Source organism: Fistularia commersonii, chromosome 8, assembly GCF_037954325.1.
Source record: "Fistularia commersonii isolate RoL2024-O1a breed Wild chromosome 8, RoL_Fcom_v1.0, whole genome shotgun sequence".
Taxonomy (NCBI): Eukaryota; Metazoa; Chordata; class Actinopteri; order Syngnathiformes; family Fistulariidae; genus Fistularia; species Fistularia commersonii.
Window position 1 is genome coordinate 2,639,122 of NC_141291.1, and position 17,384 is coordinate 2,656,505.

The 17,384-nt window shown below is 38.6% G+C and overlaps 1 protein-coding gene across 2 annotated transcripts in view; it reads right to left on the reverse strand.

Moving 5' to 3' along the window:
* Positions 1-17,384, reverse strand: part of LOC147231591 (A-type potassium channel modulatory protein DPP6-like) — a 344,451-nt gene that overhangs the window by 8,030 nt on the left and 319,037 nt on the right. For both annotated transcript variants that reach the window (XM_086150475.1, XM_086150474.1), the window contains exons 13-22: positions 17,100-17,207; positions 16,146-16,237; positions 13,487-13,534; positions 13,285-13,403; positions 12,459-12,530; positions 7,901-7,999; positions 6,545-6,614; positions 4,054-4,248; positions 2,553-2,607; positions 2,361-2,460 (exon numbers count right to left, since the gene is read on the reverse strand). In XM_086150475.1, coding sequence (XP_086006601.1) covers positions 2,361-2,460; positions 2,553-2,607; positions 4,054-4,248; positions 6,545-6,614; positions 7,901-7,999; positions 12,459-12,530; positions 13,285-13,403; positions 13,487-13,534; positions 16,146-16,237; positions 17,100-17,207 — 958 coding nt within the window. The remainder of the gene's footprint in view (positions 1-2,360; positions 2,461-2,552; positions 2,608-4,053; positions 4,249-6,544; positions 6,615-7,900; positions 8,000-12,458; positions 12,531-13,284; positions 13,404-13,486; positions 13,535-16,145; positions 16,238-17,099; positions 17,208-17,384) is intronic.

A 17,384-nucleotide genomic window follows, 5' to 3' on the forward strand; every position in this document is an offset into this window, starting at 1 on the left:
TACAGCGGCGTAACGGCGTCAATAAATATGAATATAAATATAAACAGAGAGACAATTAGAAATGGCATCCGAAAATAAATCGACAACATCCTCTCAAAATCTCAAAATCTTTGTACTTAAAACCTTAAAACACTTTATAGCCTTGACTTTGACACTTTATAGTTTTATTTGTATTTCTTATTCTCCCTCCTTTTTTTACTGTTTATACAATTTCCTACTATTATTTATTATTGTTATGTTTTACTTGAAACTCTGACACAACAATTTCCTTCGGAATAAATAAAGTTGCTCTTATTCTCATTCTCATTCTCATTCTCATTCTTATTCTTATTCTTATTCTTATTCTTATTCTTATTCTTATTCTTATTCTTATTCTTATTCTTATTCTTATAAGGATAAGAAAGCGCGACAGAAAAAAAGAAAAAAGGAAAATAAATAAAGAAAAATAAAAAAGGGTGAAAACAGACAATCAAAACTAAATGACAACATAAACAGAGTGACAAAAATAAATTAAACAAAAAATAAAAGGGATGCAAATGGGCTGAGACCAACAAGGATAAAAAAAAAAAAAAAGACATTAGAGATTAGGGGCATGACACGTGTAAATAAAACTCTGTTTTTATCCTTATCCTTATTGTTGTTCACGTTGCTGTCCATTTATTTGTGATGTCTTTCGCTATCTTTTAATTGTCTCTATTTATATTTATACTCATATTTATTGATACTGCCCTTGTGACTCTGCTGTGACAAAAGAATCTCCCCAATGGGGATCAATAAAGTCATATCTTATCTTATCTTATCTTGTCTTGTCTTGTCTTGTCTTGTCTTGTCTTGTCTTGTCTTATCTCATCTTATCTTATCTTATCTTATCCTAGCTTATCTTATCTTATCTTATCTTATCTTATCTTATCTTATCTTATCTTATCTTATCTTATCTTATCTTATCCTAGCTTGTCTTGTCTTGTCTTGTCTTGTCTTGTCTTATCTCATCTTATCTTATCTTATCCTAGCTTATCTTATCTTATCTTATCTTATCTTATCTTATCTTATCTTATCTTATCTTATCCTAGCTTATCTTATCTTATCTTATCTTATCTTATCTTATCTTGTCTTGTCTTGTCTTGTCTTGTCTTGTCTTGTCTTGTCTTATCTTATCTTATCTTATCTTATCCTAGCTTATCTTATCTTATCTTATCTTGTCTTGTCTTGTCTTGTCTTGTCTTGTCTTGTCTTGTCTTATCTTATCTTATCTTATCTTATCCTAGCTTATCTTATCTTATCTTATCTTATCCTAGCTTATCTTATCTTATCTTATCTTATCTTATCTTATCTTATCTTATCTTATCTCATCTCATCTCATCTCGTCTTATCTTATCTTATCTTATCTTATCTTATCTTATCCTAGCTTATCTTATCTTATCTTATCTTATCTTATCTTATCTTATCTTACCATCAGATGGCGCCATATAAGTAAATTCTGACTTGGTTTGGCTTGATTGACAGATCCGTGGGACTGTAATTCTGCTTCTCTGGCCCGTTTTAGATTCTAATTTGGAACGGGGAGTTTCTGATTCACCGGATGAAGTGTTTAATCCCCGCCGGGGAAGATTGAAGAGGACTGTTGTTGCCGCACGAGGCTCCAGCTGCAGCCACTTCGGCGCCTCGGAGGTTCAACCGACACCGGTTAGCCGACTCTGAAGTCCGTACCGCTCGGAGATCTTCAGGTCCGCATTAAAAATGTCATTTTAATCGAAACGGTTTTATTTTTAGGCTGCGGATACATCCGTTATTCGCATATTTTGGAAACCAAACTCCCCAGTTCCCCTCCATCTGCATTTAGTCTGAAAACGTTTTTTTTTCCGCTTCTTTCTTTATTCGCACTTCTGTACTTCCATGCAGTGTCGTGACTCGTCCCTCATCCTTTGCGGCAAGAGACAGAGTGGGAGAAAATAAAATAAAAAAAAAAAAGGAATCAGTCACGCTGTGACGCCTAGCTCCTTCTTAATTTGCAGTTTCCCAGTTCGGCGTGCAGACGGTGAGAAGAGCGTGGTTGTCCTGTGCCGTTCCTCCCGAAAGGCGTATTTCTACATTTCACACATTTCGCTAACCGAAAGACGGGTGGCGAAGAAGTTGGCGGCGGCACGACGGGTGCACCGGTTTCGTCTCGCAGATATGATGTTCATTAAAGTAACCGCGAGCTGGAGGAAAAGCAAAAAGTTCAAGCTTGGCCTTTTTTTTTTTTTTTTTCCTTTTTGGCATAAATTGCTTCTTAAACAACCCACCGAGTTGCGAACGTCAAGTGTAACGATACCGCGGAGATCGGAACGTTTTTTTTTTTTTTTTTCGAAAATCCACGTTACCGTATAACCCGAAGTCGGTGATCGGCGATAGGACGGCGCCGCATTTGACCGGGGATTCCTTGGCGCTGAGCAAGAGGCTGGTGACGTGGCCTCCATAAACCTGAGAGACAAACAAACGGGGGGTTTTAACTTCCCGTCGTGGCAGCTTCGATGAAAAATCTGCATTTTTTGCATCCGACGTGAGACTCTTACCTTTCCAAAAGCACCGACTCTGGTCTTGTCGATGTAAGGCTCCTTTAGCATATCCCTGCAAAACATTCATAATGCATAAATAACCAGCTGGCAATCCTATCTCTATATATGTTTTTTTATATCGTCATTTCAAGACGATAAGCCACGACTTTTTTCACTTAAACAACGGTGCGGCTAATATATGGATTTTTATTTATCCGCATCACATTTGACCGATGAAATGACCGAGTCTGTTCAATCCCGACACCGAAGAAGACGACTTTTTTGGTTTTAGTGCGCAGGAAGAAGCCCAAGATAGCGATCGGCTGGCCGGTGCGGCTTGTATTGAAGTGCGCTCAATAGTCCAGAAATTACAGAATATATACATATACATACATACATACACATATATATTTGTATGAATATGTGTGTGTCTATTATATATGCGTGTATATGTACGTGTGTGAGCATAATTTATATAACATGTTGAAAATTAACATATGCATATATTTAAACAGGCATTTATATACGTGTGTGTTTATGTATGTATATATATATGCGTATATATCCCTATACACCTATGAATGTTCGTATATAATATATATATATGCATACACACACACGTATATATACATATATATATATACGATTCTACCTACATTTTTCAAAATTTATTTTCAAGTTTCAAAATTCCCACAGTTTGTGATTTTCTATCTTTCGATTTTTGAATCTTACATGGAGTAATGTTTTAATTTTAAACTATAAAAAATTTCTAAAGAAACACACACATATATATGTACATATACACATTTAAGACAAATATAGATATGTGTGTGTGTGTGTATGTATATTTCTATATACATACAGGGCTGTCTCAGAAAATTAGAATATTTTGATAAAGTTCTTTATCTTCTGTAATGCAATTACAAAAACAAAAATGACTTTTTCATGGTATATATAATAGAGATATTTTGAGATAGGATTTTTGAGTTTTCTTAAGATGTTATCCATAATCAGCAATATCAAAATAATAAAAGGCTTGCAATATTTCAGTTGATTTGTAATGAATCCAGAATGTACGTGATTTTTGTTTTTGTAACTGTATTACAGAAGATAAAGAACTTTATCACATTATTCAAATTTTCTGAGACAGTCCTGCACATACATATTAATGTCTATATACATATATGAGTATATATGAGTGTGTGTTTATTTTCTTAGGCTTCCAAAGACTTTCTCTGGCACCAGGCTTATTTACATATCTGGCGAGGCGGCTAAGAAAACAAATTGTTTTCGATTGAGATTTGTTGAAATTGTCCGGAGACTTATAAGATTTCACGATTTTCCTCGGAAAGCCTCATTATTCTGAGTGAGTCAGTTTTTTCATGTAAACACTTGTTGAATCTCAGGAAATTAAGATTAAACTCGCATGCTATCAACATTTATACATTCACTTCACACTTAGCTCGTCGCTAATCTGTGTCGTCATTAGTGTCGATTCGGATCTCCTCCTCCGACCTACATGATCGCCTCCCTCTGATCCATCTCCTCGAACATCCCCAGTTTCCTCTGGACTCTGTAGAGCAGATTGGTTCCCTGGAAGCCGCTGCCTCGTCCGTCGCAGCGAACAACCACCGCGCCGAAGCTGCTCACCAGCACGGTGGCCCAGTCCATGTGGAACTGCTCCGACACCACCTGGCCGCCGGGCGTCCCGTCGCTGAGCCGCACAGAAAACACATTTCACCGGTTCAATAACTTCTTCTTCTAACCTTCTCCATCTAAAGCTGCTCTCTGGATCCTCCTCTTTCTCCAGAACGTCTACCATTTATTCGTTCCTCTGACACGATTCTCCACCCATTCCAACCCGCTTGAACCTGTTCCTTCACCTCTTTTCCACGCTGTCGCTCCGGACAAGGGGTCGGCAAGCCCTTACGCTGCTGCTCCGGGTGTTTAATCGAAGTGTATTTTTATTTGCGTTGGTCCCTTTGTTTAATTTTAGTTCTAAATTGGAAGATTATTGTGATCTTGAAATATTTAAAATAAAATTATATATATTTTTTTTTTTTTGACGCTGTCAATTTGAACAAGAACAACTTTATTTATCCCGAAGGACATTGTTGTGCAGGAGTTACAAGAAAAATGTAACAATAATAAATAATAGTAGAAGAAAATTGTATAAACAGTAAACAGTTAAAAAAAGAAAAAAAAAAGGGGAGAATAAGAAATACTAATAAACTATATAGTGTCTTAAGTAACAAGTGAAAACCATAAAGTGTCTTAAGGACCAAATGAGAAAAATATTGAAAAAATATTATACATTTTCGACACTTTCAACCACAGTTAGGCAAAACATGGAGGAATGTAAGAAAGAAAAATATCCGAAGAAAATAGAACATTTACTTATTGTTTAATGATTGTTGTTTATACAAAGTGTGAAGGTAAGAAAAAGCAATATATAAAGTGGTACCTTATTTTAGATGTAAAAAACTAATTGCGGCTCCCAGGGTTTTTGTCTCCGTGGAAACCGGGTCCAAATGGCTCTTTTGGTATAAAAGGTTACCGACCCCTGGTATAGACTGTTGACCCTAAATGCTTAAAATTCTCCGATTTCTTGATCTCCACTCCGTCTAGCATTGACTTGCAGCGCATCAAGAAGATACTTTTGCATCTTACATGACATATTTACAGGACTGTCTCCGAAAATTAGAATATTGCGATAAAGTTCTTTATCTTCTGTAATGCAATTACGAAAACAAAAATGCCATACATTCTGGATTCATTTCAAATCTACTGAAACATTGCAAGACTTTTATTATTTTAATACTGCTGATTATGGCTTACATCTTAAGAAAACTCAAAAATCCTATCTCAAAATATGAGAATATCATGAAAAAGTTTTTTTTTTTTTTTTTTTTAATTGCATTACAGAAGATAAAGAACTTTATCACAATATTCTAATTTTCTCAGACAGTCTTGTAAATATGAGCTAGTTCTAAAAGGTTGTAACTTTACGTGTATCGCATTTGGCGGACCATAAGGCGCAGCGCATTCTAAAAATAAATGAACGCTAAATAAACAAAAATAAATTCAGTCCTGATCCTATCCGTCCTGGTCGCTCCCAAAGCGAACCTCAACATCTTCATCTCTGCAACCTCCAGCTCTGCCTCCTGTCTTTTGGTCATTTAGATCCAATAACCACACCTGGATATAAATATAAATGTTACTGTTTTGTTCAGAGCTGCAGCGCAAAGCGCTAAGCATACAATTGGGAGCGACATTGGTTTCAGTGCCCGAAAGACCGGAATCGAACTACCGACCTCCCAAAACGTGAGGCGGCCGCTCCACCGAGGCCGAGGCCATCAAACGTCTGTTTAATGTGTTAACTTTAACAACGTTCGACTTCAGCCGCGTTCTGCTAATAGGAAAAGCACTTTAAAGGGCGATAAAAAAAGGGGATACCATATAAAGCATCCGTCACTTGGACAGGGTGTGAAGAAAGGATGCAGACACACACACACACACACACACACACATCAGCCAGCAGACAGCGTGGGTGTTCAAAACTATTTACAGAAAGGCTACAAGTAAAAGAGTAGATGAACACACACACACACACACACAATCCCTGAATTATGAATCATGCAGAAACACTGAAGACCGAAGAAAATACGACGCTACGTAGCTAATAAAGGAAGACGGGGCCCTGAAATACACAAACACGAATTATCTGTGAAATAAGTTCATTTTATGAGCTTGCTGTTGTGCCAGCGTGGTTATTTAATGGTTAATTAATCCCGATCACAGAATTAATTCCGACACGGAACTCGGATCTGAACAAAACGAAGGAGCGCTAATGGAAAACGGGGCGGAGAAGAAGACGAGTTTTCTCATTTGCAAAGCGATTACCGTCCCGCCAGAGTAGAGGACGGAGACGTTTGTCCCGGTTGGATTTACGTGTCCAAGAACAAATTTGCGAGAGATAACGTTTCTTTTTTTTTTTTTTTTTTACTTACATCAGCAGGAGCAGCGGGTAGTGTGAGGTTTCCGTGAAGCCGGCGGGTTTCAGGATCTGCATGTAGATGTCTGGAACGGAGATACCGGGTGACTGACATAGAGCACACAGTCGTCTGCAAAGAAACGCTTTATTCAAAGTTTAGAATTGAAATGTTTGTTTTGCGATGAATGAATTCTTGTTGAAAGTTGATCTGCAGAAACTACGTCTTAAGTGGGTTGTTTAGACAATCGGGGTGTCGTCCGTTGGACCAAAAGAGCAACTTTGTGGGATTAAAAAACCTGGCGGATACACTGTATTTTCACGACTATAAGGCGCACATAAGTCATAGATTTTCTTCAAAATGTCCAGCGCGCCCTATAGTGCAGTGCGCCCTGCGTGCGTAGTAGAGAACACCATGAGAACGTTATAGGGGGAAGTGTGGGCGTTGATTGTGTATAAAAGAACGGGTATATAAGTTATGCAGAACATCGTTGTTTTAACAACCCTGAAAACATCACTGACAAACACATCCAGCCACGTCACCAACATGGACGAGGTACCGCTCACTTTCGACATCCCGGTGAGTCACACTGTGCAGAAGAAGAGGACCAGCACGGTAGCGATTTGCACAACGGGGTACGAAAAGTCTTCTTGGAGACTAAGAGTGGAAGGCAGCACTGAGCAAGTTACGCCACAATTTGCGAATGGATTATAGACGCTCAGGCTAATGTGTCCGCTAGCACTGTTGTTCCAGCTTTCGCAAAAGCCGACATCATTTCCGAGGAGCCAAAAAGTGACTGACAGTGAAGAAAGTGAACCTGGCATGTTTGACGGAGATTTAGCGCAGCTGTTCAAATCAGAAACAGAGAAGGAGGACTTCAATGGGTTTGATTGATGATGATTAACGGCAAAAAAATTTGAAAAAAAACTCTGTTTAGCTCCCGCTCTATTTTTAAATATGCAAACTTGTATGCTTGTGTGTGTGTTGTTGTAAGGCGGACGTAGTAGAGGACACCATGAGAACGTTAAAGGGGGAAGTGTGGGCGTGGATTGGATATAAAACCCGCGCCTTATAATCAGGTGCGCCTTATAATCAGGTGCGCCTTATATGTGTGTTAAATACAGTAATTGAGACCGCGCCTTTTAGTGTGCTGCGCCTTATGGTCGTGAAAATACGGTATTTGGAAACTCCCTATCGGTCATTAGAAGTGAAGAAGCCTCTTGGATGAGGCTGAAACGTCTTCCGCTGCAGAAATTCAAGACAAGAAGGTTTCTTGTCACCATGACCTGGATGGCTGAGAACCTCCACGGACATGTGTTGAGTGAAATTAACGTAGCACGGAAATGCTATGCGCGCGCAAAATGGGACACCTACTGTAGTCGTCCATCTTGATCTCCTTGTACTCCACCGTGGGCATCTGCATGAAGTCCAGGGTCAGCCTCAGGTTCTCGTTCCCCTCCAGCTTATATGTGTCTGCAATAAATGTCGCAGGAAAATTGGTCGCTAGATGGCTTGTTCGGCCTGGGTTTGTTTAAACTCGCATTTACGGATCTCTGTACTCGAGTTAGCGAGCCCGTCGACGGATTTTTACCGATCATCCATAAACGCTGGGGCTCGTGTCGGAATTCAAACACGTTTCCCAGCGATGAATTATGTAATAGAACTAAAATCCATACGTGAGGGTTTTTTTTACACATGTACTCCCATGAACCTCCTGCGAGTTTTCAGACTGTGGGAGGAAACTGGAAAACCCAGAGGAAACCCACGGGGAAGTCAAAGTGTCTATTTTTATCCTAGTTGGTCTCAGCCCATTTGAATTTATTGGTTTATTTTGGTTTATTTCTTGTCATTTTTATTGTCACTCTGTTTATGTTCTTATCCTTGTTATTTTGGTTATCTATATCCCCCCCTTAATGTTTATTTTTTTCATTCTGTTTCCTTGATGTTGTTGTTATTTCTCTCCCTCCTGTCTATTTATTTGTGGATGTCTTTATTTATATTTATATTCGTATTTATTGACACTATAACTGTTTTATAAGATAAGATAAGATAAGATAAGGTAAGATAAAAGTTTAATTTTCAAAAATAAATAAATAAATAAATATATAAATAAAAAAGTAAAATAAATATAAATATCTATATTATATATATATATTAAAAAAATATATGTATATATATATTTATACACAGGACTGTCTCAGAAAACTATAATATTGTAATATTGTGTAAAGTTCTTTATCTTCTGTACTGCAATTACAAAAACAAAAATGTCATACTTTCTGGATTTATTACAAATCAACTGAAATATTGCAAGCCTTTTATTATTTTAATATTGCTGATTATGGCTTACATCTTAAGAAAACTCAAAAATCCTGTCTCAAAATATGAGAATATTATGAAAAAGTAATTTTTGTTTTTTTAATTGCATTACAGAAGATAAAAAAACTTTATCACAATATTCTAATTTTCTGAGACAGTCCTGCATATATATATATATATATATATATATATATATATATATATATATATATATATTTATATTTTTATATATATTTTTTTAAAATAGAGAGACAAAATATAGCAAGACATCCATGAATAAATAGACAGATGCAGCAACATCAGGGATGATGATGGACAACATAAAGGAACAGTGAAAAATACACAACCAGAACTAAATGATGATATAAATAGAGTGACAATAGCAATTACACGAATAGAATAAATAAACAGAAATCTGCAGGATGTGTGTCGGCTGGGACCAACAAGGATAGGTGAGGTTGTGGAAGCAGCACAGATGCACCTCAGGTCGGTACAAGTTGTTCTCCAGTCTGACGGCCGTGGACGCAAAGCAGCGTCCGAAGCGTTTGGTTCTGCACCGGGATGGGAAGGATTGAACGGTAAAGCTCCCAGTTTGTCCTTCACCCGACCTACTGGCGATCGCCAAACGGGTTTTCCCTGCCATCCCTTAGACCAGGGGCGGCGACCCGTAAAACCCAAAGAGCCGTTTGGACCCGGAAAGAAATCACTGGGACCGCGATTACTTTTCGACGTCTAACATAAAGGTACCACTGTATATATTGGTTTTTATTACCTTTACACTTTGTATAAACAAGTGTGTAGTGTGTTGCTTCTTACATTCACAAAGTATTACGGAGAAAATTACATTTTATTTATGTAATGAACCCATTTGCTTTCAGAGCGTGTAGCGGAGCCTTGACCTGAATTTCAAAAATAATTTGGGAAAAAAATCACTGTCAGTAAACAATAAAAAAAATAGCCATAGGAAAATATCTTCATAAATATTAATTTTACCTCATTTACGGGACTTCTGCTTCTGAACTTCTGCGCACGGCATCTGCAAATTGGGACTTTACCAGCTTCCGCGTTATTGACGTTATTTTGAGCGGCGAAAAATAATCAATATAATTTTATTTAATATTTCAAGATCACAATAATCTCCCAACGTAGAAGTAAAAGTTAAAAAAAGGAATTAACACAAATGAAATACACTTCAATTAAATATTTATAATTTATCTAATTCTGTGGCGACAGAATTTCCCTTAAGGGGAGCAAAAAAGTTTATCTTATCTTAATCCTACCGGGGACGTTCTTGCTATGAGGTGGAAGCACAAACCATGTAAGGTATTATGTTTGAATATTATTATATACAAGTGACTAAACCTCTGAGATTCACCTGAAATAACAGATATTCAATTTTATTTGCTAACTGAGAATGAATCCTTGCTGGAATCGAACACGGAATCGAAAGCAAAACGGATGAAATAGTGACTCGCGTTCTCATTTCACCGGTTTAAGGGTTCTGAAGAGTCGACGCTCATAAGAGAGCCAGCTGTTTTCACTCCACAGCTGCTTCCGTCGCCTCGACAGCGACCGCTGAGGGGGAGGAGATCCGGGCGTCGGAGAGGCAGGTGGAAAAATCGTCGGACAGCTGCCGAGGCTGCACGTTCCCGCGGGGTTTTTCCAGGGGGGGAAATTCAGTTAGCGTTCACGAGCGGGACGAGGTCAGGGTTACCGATGGGAGCCGCGTACGGCGGCGTGGATGCGTGGACGGCTGCAGGCGTGACTTGTTCTCTTTGATTTTAACGCCATGACCCTCTCAGGGTCTTCAGCTGCATGCTATTTGGACTGCAAAGCGGAGAAGAACGTGCACGCGGTCCACGGAGGAAGCATCCGGTTATTCACTGGAATCCAACCGGTAGCCATCTTGCTATGTGGACTCCCACAGTCCAAAAACCCCAAGAGGGTTCACCCACGTGTGAATGGTTGTATGTCTCTATTTGTGGCCCTGGTGATCGACCGGCGACCATTCCAGCACCAGGGTCAGTGCTGGTGAATGAATAAATGAATTAATGAATAAATTAATAAATGAATAAATGAATGCATGAAGGATGAATGAATGAAACCCGCCTCCCTGCTTCAGCAGGACCATGACCTGTATTGCAAGGTTAAAGGTCAAGATAATGAATTGATAAATATATATAGATACGGAATTATTATTATTATTACTATTATTATTATTATTATTACTATTAGTAGTAGTAGTAGTAGAAGTAGTAGTAGTAGTAGTAGTTATAGTAGTAGTAATAGTAGTAATAGTAGTAGTCATTACTACTGCAATAATAATAACAATAAAAATAATAACAATATTATATTTTAATTATTATTATCTGTAATAATAATAAATATGATTTTTCAAATATCTAATATATTTATAGGTTGCCACAGTGAGTCAACCTCCTCCATCAAAAGCCCTTCTCTCACATCAACTAACTTGTCCAAATAATCCTAAGAAAATAATACCGTCATTATTAGCATCAATTTTGTCGTATATTATTATTATTGTTAGAATTATCATATTATTATTATTACGATTATCATTCCAACATCACCATAATAATTTTAATGATAATAATGATAATAACAATAATAAGTAGTATTATTATAACAATAATACTCCTACTGCTACTACTACTAATAATAATAGTCATAACATGTTGTTTTTGTTGTTACTACTACTGCAATAATCACCATTATTAGCATTATAAGAATAATAATTATACTTATAATAATAATAATGATTATTATTATTATTGTTGTTGTTATTACTACTGCAATAGTGCGGCAATAATGATAACAACAACAATAATAACAATAAAATAATAACAATACTATCTTTCATTTTTTTATCATCTATTATAATCATCATAATTATCTTTCCTTAAACAATATATTTTATATATTTATAGTTCATCACAGTGAATCAAATAATATCAATAATAATAATAATAAAAATAATAATAAAATTAATAATAATATGAAGAAGAAGAAGAAGAAGAAGAAGAAGAAGAAGAAGAAGAAGAAGAAGAAGAAGAAGAAGAAGAATTCAATAATATTCAATGATATTCAATGATAATTTAACTATAATAATAATAATAATTCAGTCATAATAATAATAATAATAATAATAATTCAGTCATAATAATAATAATAATTCAGTCATAATAATAATAACAATAATAATAATAATAATAATAATAATAATAATAATTCAGTAATTTGGGTGTTGGGCTTGTATCCATGGTCCTGCAGCAATTGTCAGGCTGGTAAAAAAAAAGTCTTAGCTTTCTCCTGTAATGAAATTACAGCGCGCTGCGATCGCCACGGGGCAGGTCATAATTGGATGACCACGTCCCTTTGCGCGGAATAATGTCATAAAGAACGACACGGCGGCTGCGACGCAGGACTCGGCTGGCGGGTAAAGAAAAGCTAACCTGCACGCGAGGTCGGCGCGTGGAAAACACCGCTTTCTCATTTAGACAAGGTCACTTTGGGTGTAGCTGTTATGTTTACGCGGACGAAGTTGCAGCCGACGACCGCTGACATCATTCCCGGATAAATGAGCGAAACTCACTCTCTCCTTCTTGAGTCTCGCTCTCTCCATCCCTCCGGGTCGAGTAAACGGACACGAACGGCACATCTGGACCTAAAAAATAAAAATAAAAAATTCCTGTTTATTCTTTTATTATCTTCAATCAGGCCATTCAATGCAATTCCAAGCGAAATCTATAAAGTTGTAATTTTTTACAAAAATCCAAGCATTTACTTGGAGACCACAGTATCATCTGCAAACATCGTCAACCGAACACTAATCGAGCATCTCAATTCATCACAACATCAGCCTCAAGTTGGGCCCCACCACAGTGGCCCCTAACAAAGTTGTAAAAAACCTCTGCGTCATGATCGACGATCAGCTGTCATTCTCCAACCATATAACTTCAACTGCCCGGACCTGCAGATTTGTGCTGTACAACATTCAGAAAATCAGACCCTACCTGACCCAACAATCGGCACAGCTATTGGTTCAGGCCATGGTCATCTCCCGCCTGGACTACTGCAATTCCTTCTTAGCTGGACGACCAGCTTGTGCAATAAAACCGCTGCAGATGGTCCAGAATGGTGCAGCACGGTTGGTATTCACTCAACCCAAAAGGGCTCATGTTACACCTCTGTTCGTCCAGTTGCACCGGCTACCAGTAGCTGCCGGGATCAAGCACAAGGCCCTGACCCTGGCATTCATGTGTGTGTGTGTGTGTGTGTGTACGTCTTTGTCAAAAAAAAACAAACAAAAAAACTCACTAACCCAAGCTTTGGATAAAAGCGTCTGCCAAATGCAATGTAATGTAATCTCGTCTTCGTTTCGCTCAATGACCCAACGATGGACCGAACGAGTTCGTTACCTTGGCAGTTGAGCAGGAAGTAGCTCATGTTGCGGCTGAAGGAGACGGTGACGTAGCCGCAGCCGTCGGACAGCGCGCAGGACAGGCAGCGGCGGTTGAACGAGCCGAAAGTCTCTGCGCTGTGACGACAGAAAGTACCGGAGGAATTATTTTGGGCTCAACGGGGGTCATTTTTAATCATGAAGCGATTCGGGAGCGTCACCTGTAAAGATGCCTCCTCTTCGGGCCGTCCTCGGTGCTCAGGAAGTATCTGGGGTTTGGAAATAGAACAACATCTACTGTGATTATCAACATACAAAAGCAGGCAGGGGAAAAAACAAAACAAAACTTAGAATTGGAAAACTTTTGGAGGAGTCCTTGACAGGCAATAATTGACTTATTTTGTTTCCTCTCCATGGGTAGCTGTGATTTAAGAATTACAGATTTAATAAATTAATAAATACATAGAATGAGAAAAATAATATTAAAAAAAAAATGAATGATTGACTGTATGAATAGATAATGTGAAAAAATAAATAAGCAAATGAATGAAAAAAATCCAATTGATAAATAAATAGTTAATAAATGGATTAATACATAAAATGAATGAATGAATAAATAAATCCAATTGATAAATTAAAAGTTAATTAAATGGATCACTACATAAAAATAATAATTAATTCAAAATAAAATATAATAAAATAAAATAAAGAATGAATGAATAAAAATCAATAAAAAAAAGCTCTCTAACAAATCAAGTACCTACATGAATACATAAATAAAAAAATGACGGAACAAAGAACAAATGACCAAATGTATGGGCAGATGGATGAATGAAAAAAGAAATGATCAATAGAAAAAAATAAACCATAATATTATCTTGTGGATAATTAGGAAAAGCAGGCGGCTGCGGTGGAGATCTACATCCGGCTTGAAAAAGGGGTTTAATCCAGCACTCAGAGCAACAACGGCTTGGTATAAACGAACGACAAACAGGAAAAAGAGTTCAAGAATACATTTTGCACCGCGTGATGCCCAACTGTTGCCGGGGGAGCTTTAAGGATGGTGCAAAAACCAGGATTTTCATACTCTTTTTGTGTCTGTAAAAGCAAGTATCTGCGTTCGAGTTGCTTTGTTGATACGATGGGGATGAAACAAACCCCCCCCCCCCTTCCACCGAGATGCACGGCGCGTTTTCTTGCAAATTATATGTAGCTAGTAAATGACCGCGGAAAAAAAACAAAGCGGCTCCTTTTTGACAGATTCCTGTCAGTCGGCTTCACGACGTTTGCCCCCCTGCGAGGAAACCTTCGGATACGACTCCGAGGAAAACACGAGGAAAACTCAGCGTGGGAAGTCTCTTTGTGCCCTCGTCTCCACGCCGATCAAATATTCAAGCCACTTCTCCTCGCCGAAGAACACTTTCTGCAAAAAAAACGCATAATTGCGTGTTGATTTTCTTCAATTACAATACACGTACAATGGGTGGATTCAGCTTGGGCCTATTTTGAAGCCTCCGTAACGATTGTAGCGTTAAACAGAAGGCGCCTCTATTTCCCCGAGAGGGTTTTTTGTTCGCGCTCTCGACAAATTCACGCCGAGTGTTTGACGGTGAAACCGTGCAGTCGGCTCAAAGCAGGTAGCGGTGAGTTAGGAAGAGTGCCGCAGGATCTTGTGAGCCAAAGACGGGCCACTGGCAAATTGGATTTTGCCCTAATTTTTACGGTTCCATTAGGACGCAAAGGGGTTTGGTGGAATTCATAAGCTGTACCCATCGCCAGACACTTCTTGTGGACTACAGAGCACCATTTTTTGAACTCTATCATGGCCACTGGTTAGCAGAAAAATGAAGTGACCAAGAGGTCCAAACTCTTTGGGCCTGCTAGGCTACAGAGCGGTGTCTAGTGGTTGTAGGGGAATATCAACATTTTGGCCAAAATAAGTGCAGAGTTAGCTAACGGGGTTCTTCACACGGCAGAGCAGTGCAGGAAGAAGATAAAACAACCATCTCATGGTTAATGTTCCATGAATGCTGAGGCACTTTATACTGAAATTGCACACATGTATTACCATGATTTTTGGACTATAAGCCGCTACTCTTTACACTGTGGCTTAAACAACAATACGGCTAATTTATGGATTTTTTGGGGGGCTAACGCCGCTAAACATTTAGCCTTGTTACATCGGACCATGATTGGACCATGAAGAGCGTCTGATTCTGACCCCTAAGAAGACGATTTTTATGGTTTTCGTTTGCAGGAGGAAGTCCAAGATAGCAATCGGCTCCAGTAGGACAAAGCCAGAACAGAAAATGGATGGATGGATGAACTTGTGTTATTTATTATAGATCTTTTCATTAGCCTTGTTAGAGGCACTGTTTGGAAAAAATAATTTCCAGTATGTATTTGTGGATATTACCGGTATGTATTTAATTAAAAGTTTAAACATCTCATGTTACAACACGGACCCCTTTTGCTTATAGACAAGAGTGGCCTATATATGTACACGTTTATTCATTTAGTTATTGCTGGCTGGTACGGCTTGTATTCAGGTGCGCCTTATAGTCTGGAAATTACACTAATGTATAAGCTAATTAAAGCTGTTTTTGTAATCCGTTTTGTAACATCAGGAAATGATTTCGCATTATCCGTGTCTTTCTCCTTGTGGTCGTTTGTTTTTAACGCCCGACATGGTCCTTCACTGCCTGTATGACTTCAACACCAAGCTCCCAGAACCAAATTCGGGCTGTTCTGAGAACTTTTCTGTCCAAAAGCGACTGAACAAACAAACAATCTGATGGTGGAGGTCCAGTATTTACTCGAGTGATAATGGGATGTTGTGTTTGCCGGTCGCTGTAATGTGTTCTTTGTATTTGTGCTCACATTAGCTGACTGTCTTCGTTGTAGGCCAGGACTTGGGTGACGTCCCAGTCCCCGGATGTGATGGACTGCAGTGTGTCAGTACTGGTGTTGGGCTTGGAGGGTACAAACAGGAAAACAGAAATTAATAAATGTATATTCAAAAAGATGAAGATCAAGAGGTGCATGCAAACATTTTTGTCTACATGGAAAACATACATGTACGGTCCTTTTGAGAAGAGTGGGAAAAATAAAACTCAACTTTTCAGCAGAGAGTTCTTCAGTCATCCAAATGTTGTCCTTGCAACTGGACTTTTATTTTTTCTTTTGAAAATCATTCCATTGACTTCCTGGGGACTACTAGTTTTGCTACTGTGGGGAATTTCTGGCATACAAGTGCTGGGGTTGGAGTTGAGCATCGGTCCAACATTTGGAGGGTTCAATCGATTCAAGTTGAGAGGGTTCGCTACTTGTTGATTCCCAGCGACTGGGTTGAGCGGGGTTGCCTTGTGGATGTGTGTGCCGTGATGTGTGTGTTGTTTGGAGAACCAGTGAACCAACACCAGAGACTCACCTGAGTGCTCATGTGTAGATAGTGGAGAGCAAAAGAAACACATTAAATTACTTGACTTTGGGCTGAGGTTCTGGTGGTGTTCCCCTGGGCCCGGCTCTGGTTTTGGATCTCGCCTTGTGGTTTACAAGGTGCAGATGGATTGATCTGATGGCTCAACACATCCATACCGGATCCAACTGAACCCAGCCTTCTCAACTTGGACCAGCCAAACCCCAGCAGTAATATACCAGGAACTCCCCGAAGAACCTCCAGGATGAGAGGAGGGACATCCTCAATGAGACAAGCTAAGTCCAGTTGCCAGGACGAGAGTTGACAACGATTAACTTTCCATTGTAGTTTCATGACGAAATGCATGCATGATGTTCTAAATGTAAGCTAATCTGTGCTCATAAACAACATCCCACCTGGGAAATGGACATGGAGATGTGAAAGAACTTGCCGCGCCCTCCCTGGGGGATGGCCCGAGTGAAAAACAGCTTCAGTCCATCCTTGGAAAACAGAGGCCTCTCATTCTGAAGAACGTGAAGGGCGAATGGAAACAGTGAATTTTGACATTTCCCATAAAACCTAGAATTCATACATGGAATTGCATTATTTTAGCCTTTTTAACTCATATATGAAGCAAACAGGACACAAAAAGGGACCTTGTTAAGAGATCATGTCAAAAAGATGGCTCCTGAGGAATTTTC